The sequence below is a fragment of the Pinus tabuliformis genome, chromosome 4_1 (assembly GCF_031772625.1).
Source record: "Pinus tabuliformis cultivar Carrire ecotype Pingquan chromosome 4_1, CPIR1, whole genome shotgun sequence".
In the NCBI taxonomy this organism is placed as follows: domain Eukaryota; kingdom Viridiplantae; phylum Streptophyta; class Pinopsida; order Pinales; family Pinaceae; genus Pinus; species Pinus tabuliformis.
The window spans coordinates 835,611,135-835,617,009 of NC_142303.1; the positions used below are offsets into that span (position 1 = coordinate 835,611,135).

Genomic DNA, 5,875 nt, shown 5'->3' on the forward strand with positions numbered 1-5,875 from the left:
TGAGAAACAGGAAACTGCCCCGGTACTATGCTTTTGGTTTCCTTAAAATTATTCGGAAGTAATTAGCCACGTTGATTTTCTTGAATTAGTAATGAGTGCCACGTACTTCGTGTGTTGTAAGCCTTTCCATGTACATGTGTGCTGACTGGCATTGAATTCTGCTTCAATGAAAGCTTTGCGGCTTCTACCATTATTTCCAATATTTGTTCAAGTTTAGCAAGGTTGCCCTCATAAATCACAGGGAGATATCTTAATAGTCCATCATATGACTCTGTCTTTCATGCGTTGTGCCTCATCGATTATGATATATTTCCAGTCTACTTTAGAAAGCTTTGCCTGATCTCACATAACAGACTCATATGTAGTGACCAGTACATTAAACTTCATTGCAGCAACTTCCTGAGAATACCATTTTGTACGTTGATCTTTCCCACCAACATAATAAATACAAGATAATGTAGGAAGCCAATTATGTAACTCACTCCTCCAGTTAACCATGACAGCATTTGGCACAATTATGATGAGCCCTAGCTACAACCTGCTCTTCATTTTTTTTGGTTTGGGTCAGGATCATATATGACCACTGTGTCTGCTGATTGAAGTTTCAAACCCCTTCTTGCTGCATGGATACTAAGTAAGAATAGGAAACATTCAGAACCAGGCTTATTAAAATCATGAATAGCCGATTCTCTATCATCTAAGTTAGTTGTTCCATCAATCCTTCTATAATGAAGACGTCGCCATTGCAGGTAATCTTCCAATATATCCAGCAACTTTGTCATTGTACTGAAAAGGAGGACACGATGTACTGCTTTGTGGAGTTTGATGAGAACTCTATCCAGAACCCAAAGTTTTCCACATGATCGTACAACATACTCATTAGAATAGTCCATAAGGTAAGGATAACTTAGTAAAGGATGGTTGCAAACCTTTCGCAGCTCTAATCTGTCTTTTGGAATTGCCCAATACTCTCCTGGCCTCCATCTGGGGATCAAGCCTAATACTGCCTGTTGCTTTGATCCAATCATAAATAGCACCTTGAAGGGCTGACATTTTACATTTCAATATCACTGAAATCTTCTGTGGTAGTGATCCCTCTACATCTTCAACCCGACGACGAAGCATAAAAGGTTCCAATATCTGGTGCAATCTGTGAATTATAATCACTTTCTTCTCAGTTTCAAGCCAATCGTCTACAGGGGATTGGAAAGAAGGCCCGTCCTTTTTAAAAGGTTTTGAGAACCAGTCATGGAAAGCTTTTCAATTGTCAAATACCTCAGGTAGAAGCAAGTTCAGAAGAGACCATAGTTCCTGCAAATCATTCTTTGTAACATTGTCATTTCTTCCCAAGTGCATGCCAGTTTGATGGAGATTTGCTCCATCAACAACCTGTTCCCCATTTAATCTGATCCTTTCCCTGTATTCACGCATTTCTCCTTTATAGCGCTTCTTATCCTGTAGGCCTATTTCTTGATAATGTGATTTCTTGTCTTCTGGAAGGTGATTCCACAAATCACCAATCATTTTGCTGATTTCTCTGTTCTTATCAGGTTCAGTTGACTTCAACTTGGCTCGCTGTTCAGCAAAGAAAAAGGTGTAGCCGCTTCTGTTTTGCCTTGGTGCATTTGGATCCTTCCGTGACATCTCTTTTTTCTTACGCCGACGACCAATTTGATTCTCAATTTGTAAAGCTTCAGCGCCAGTTATGATGTTATTCATAGAGGTCGATACAGATGCACCTTGTGGTCTGGCACCAGTGGGAGGTATATGGTACAGCACACCTTTCATTTTCCTTGTACCAACCATCACAGTAATGAGATAACCATGCTCAAATTTACCATCAATAGACCCCATCATAGTGCTCCCAATTGATGATGTAGGATCCACTGCGGATACTTCCTTGGAAGGTCTTTCACGAGAACCAGAGTTTCTGCAGTGACATAATCCTTTTCCATCTCTAGGAACTGAAGAAGGCGGTCAACAATGGCATTGACATCATATTGCTGCAATGCAATTTTTCCAACTGCTCGGACAGACTCTCTTGCAATGGCTACATCAACATTTGCAGCATATTCACTGAGCTCCGTCACAATATCATATGTATTACTCCCATTTGCCACGGCTGTAAGCATCTCAAGCTTCAATTTCTTCACATATGAAGGGTCATTGTAGCGACAATAAAAATGCTTATAATCTGATGAAAACAGTATTGAAGCACGTGTCACCAACAGATGTAGATGGCTCAAGACTGCATATGACTGTTCTGGGCTTCCTGAACTCACCAGAGTGAGCAAAGGAGCCTTGATTCGTTCGTACACCTGCTGGTGCACATCAGCCATGGAAATTGTTAAGTGAAGAAACACATTGATTGTAGCTAACACTACAACACTATCGGATATGATAGACGAAGTGTATAGGCTGACAACTGTTGATGGATTTTGATGGATATGACAGCTGTGAAAGAATGGTTATGAATTCGAACAAATCCCCAATTTCGTAGCGCAGCCAGTGCAAAATATGAATTATGTGCTACAAAATCACCTAAAACATGTTGCGCTGCGAAATTGATAAAGGGATTTATGCGCTGCGAAACCACTTTAAAATGATTACAGGCGCTACGAAATCACCTAGACAATTTCGGCTTTGAAACGAGTTTGGACATATGATATCCATGTGAGATGTGAGACCAATGATAGACTAAGACAGAGAATTGACCCCTTTATACATACCAACAATACTCTTAACAAGACTCCTATTCAAACTATTTAGACTCTAAAACTAGATGAAAAGACTAGACCCAAAATTGACACCAACCCTTTGACAAACAATCGAACTGAGGTGAACAATTTAAATTTTTTTTTCTTGAGTGATAACATCTTCAATGTAGGTTGAATGGTTCTTTAAGGCCTCCCAAAAACTTCTATAACAAGCCTTGACAATATCTTTAAATCAACCTTCAACAAATGCCCTTGATTAGCTCATCAATGACAACTTTATGATTCGTAGAAGGTGTCTCCACAACTCTTCATGTCATCCAAATAATTTTCTTCAAGGTCATATCATAAGGACTTCCATCAATGTATTATGAGGTCTCTACTAATTTCACCAAGGTATCTATTAGCTCCAACTAGATATCCTCAAGATACCCTTTAGGTATGCTTTAAGAACAAATGATTCCAATCCTGCTTCAAATTATTACCAAAATACCCCAAGGAATTCTTCAAAGGTTCGTTCATAGTAGCTTAAGATCTTGTCCAAAATTGCCTTTCAATTTTTATGCAAATTCACTCAAAATATGGTTCAAGGAAAGTCAATAAGTATTCAAGAATATGATACAAGGAAGGTAACTACAAGGAATGTTGCAAATATTATCAAGGAGTAAGCAAAAGTATGTTCCAAAATTCCTATAAAATGATCACAAGGTAAACTCCATAGTTCTCTATGTATTCTCAACCCTTAGTATAAATAAGTCTTCCAAATTTCTTCACTAGATGCATTCAAAACAACTCCATAAAACAACTTCAACACTATTGTAAGATGTCTTCAATAAATGCTTTTAGACTACTACAAAAGTATGCCTTTAGTCTACTTCAAAATATGTCATTAGGCTGCTCCCAAAAACTATTCAAGACCTGATTCAAATGTACTCTTAAGACTATTCCAAAAGACTTCAATTGTGTCTTCAAATAGATTCTCAAACACTCCTTTAAATTCCCAACTGAGATAAACTATTATACACAATGTCTGCATCTACTTGAAGAATGCTCAATATATCTACACAACTGCTCTAGTGATGATCCAGGTGGATGTTGGTGGCCACTCGTGTTAGGGTCCCACCCTAACCCCCTTATTTATGCCATGGGATCACGTCATAGTCAAGAGTCAATAAAGCCCATATTAATAATTGTAAGTGGTTAACCCGCAATTAGTGACGGGACCACAGTTAGTTGCAAATGGGCGGAAGTATTAGTTAGATGGTAAATAGGCGGTAGTATTAGATAGGTGGTATTAATAAAATCCACGATATTGGCTCGTGGTATTGCATGTATGAGTCATATATAAAGGATAGAGACTCCCTGCGAGGAGTATTGTGTCTTGTTTGGTAATCGAGCTCTGCTCTATTGGAGGTTGCCCCCTCGAAGAGGCCTGTGAACATTTCTCTCTGGATAATAAAATCTTTGCTATTCTGTGCTCTGGGTATATTTTCTTCGCATATTTTGTGTCTCGGTATCTTTTCTTCGCTATTTCTATGTCTGGGTCTCGCTTTGCAGGATAAGAAGCATAACAAGTGGTATCAGAGCACTTTCCAGGGCTCGGTGGGATCGCCAAATTTTAGCAAATTTTTTTAGGCTAGAGACGTGTTCCGGCGTCTTTAAACCACGGGATCTGTCGTTAAGCGCATAAACCTGCGGATTTGGGGAGGCATGCACGCAGGAAATACAAGAGGTGGTCACGTCTGTTGGACTCCCTTGTAACCCCTGTGGGTACCCCTTCGAGTAGTAGCGCATTAGACAGAACCGCGCACGGACTGTCTTCCACGTACCCTCTGGGTATATAGGAAGCCCCCTAGCTCCCTTGAAACCTCGCCTTAGATAATCCTTCGGCCGTCTTGTTGCTACAGTACACCGAGAACAGCACTCGGAGAGATTACTCGCCCGTACGATAGGGTAGTCGGGTTGTACGGCTAAGGGTACGGTCGATCCTCCTTAGTTAGAGCCCTGAAACATTGGGCCGAGTACTACTGTCAGACCCTTATGTATATTGCGATCTGTAGCACCTGACACTCCCCAAGACCATAGTTCCATTTTCTATTGGGGGATCACACATTATCTATTCCAGTCAGGAGCGGCAGTTGTTCAACCATTCAGATCTCTTAGATCGGATATTTCAGATCAGCAGCAGCAGTGTTCCACCATTCAGATATCTCAGATCCATCAGATCGGAGTAGTTGCGAAGGGTTCCTGTACCTGCATATGATTTTCGCAGGACTTTTGGTGGCATTGACATTTTGAGGATTTGGTGACTGCAGTATTGATCAGAAAGGAGTAAAACTCCGTTAGGAGTTTTCCAAAAAAAAAAAAAAAAAAAAAAAAAAAAAAAAAAAAAAAAAAAAAAGAGTCTGAGATCTTCCAGGGCGCTTATTGGTAACCTAGCCCATCAGAATCGGGACGACGAGCTGAGCAAGGTGGTACCATTCAATTTTAAGTGAAATTTTTAGGCGGTCCCAAATTTTCATCAGACGGGTGTATGGTAGAAACTCGTGCTCAAGCAATGGCCAATGAAAAGATAGACCAACTAGAAGCAAAGCTGGACCACCTACACTCTACAGTGGCAACCCTCGAAAAGCATCTTAGAGGATTCGAAGGCATGATGAACGATCTGAAGGACAAGGAGCCAGCACACGATGAGGCGTATAAGGGTCATGAATACCATGAGGGGGAGTCTAGCCACTCTCCTCACCTCTGGCACACCCATCCACCACCCAATCAGAGACCTCCCAAGTTGGATATGCCTAAATTTGACGGATCTCACACGTCTGCATGGCTAGCACAAATGGAGCAGTATTTTTTTTTGAATCATATCATAGAGGAGGGGACTAAACTTATGGTGGGCACCATGTACTTGGACAGTGAACGTTGGCAATGGAAGGAATGGTATGAGCGTTGCAATGGACAATTTAAGAATTGGGGCCAATTTACCAAAGCTCTTCGAAATCGCTTTGAACAGGAAGACTCTTTTTTGGGTCGTCTCACTAAGCTCCGACAAACAGGTTCAGTGGATGAATATATTACAGCTTTTGAAGCATTAGCTTTCCGCACTAAGGGTCTCACAGATGAATTCTACATGGAATGCTTTGTCAGTGGTCTTAAAGAAG

The 5,875-nt window shown here is 40.7% G+C and overlaps 1 protein-coding gene across 1 annotated transcript; it reads right to left on the reverse strand.

Annotated features, from left to right (window-relative positions):
* Window positions 1-545: 545 nt before the first annotated feature.
* On the reverse strand, window positions 546-1,862 carry LOC149178812 (putative ATP-dependent DNA helicase CHR719). Its single transcript, XM_089422245.1, has 2 exons — window positions 1,276-1,862; window positions 546-1,046 (listed from the first exon to the last, which is right to left on the reverse strand). The coding sequence occupies exons 1-2, from the start codon at window positions 1,855-1,857 to the stop codon at window positions 546-548; spliced, it is 1,083 nt and encodes a 360-aa protein (XP_089278371.1). The 5' UTR covers window positions 1,858-1,862.
* Window positions 1,863-5,875: the final 4,013 nt, after the last annotated feature.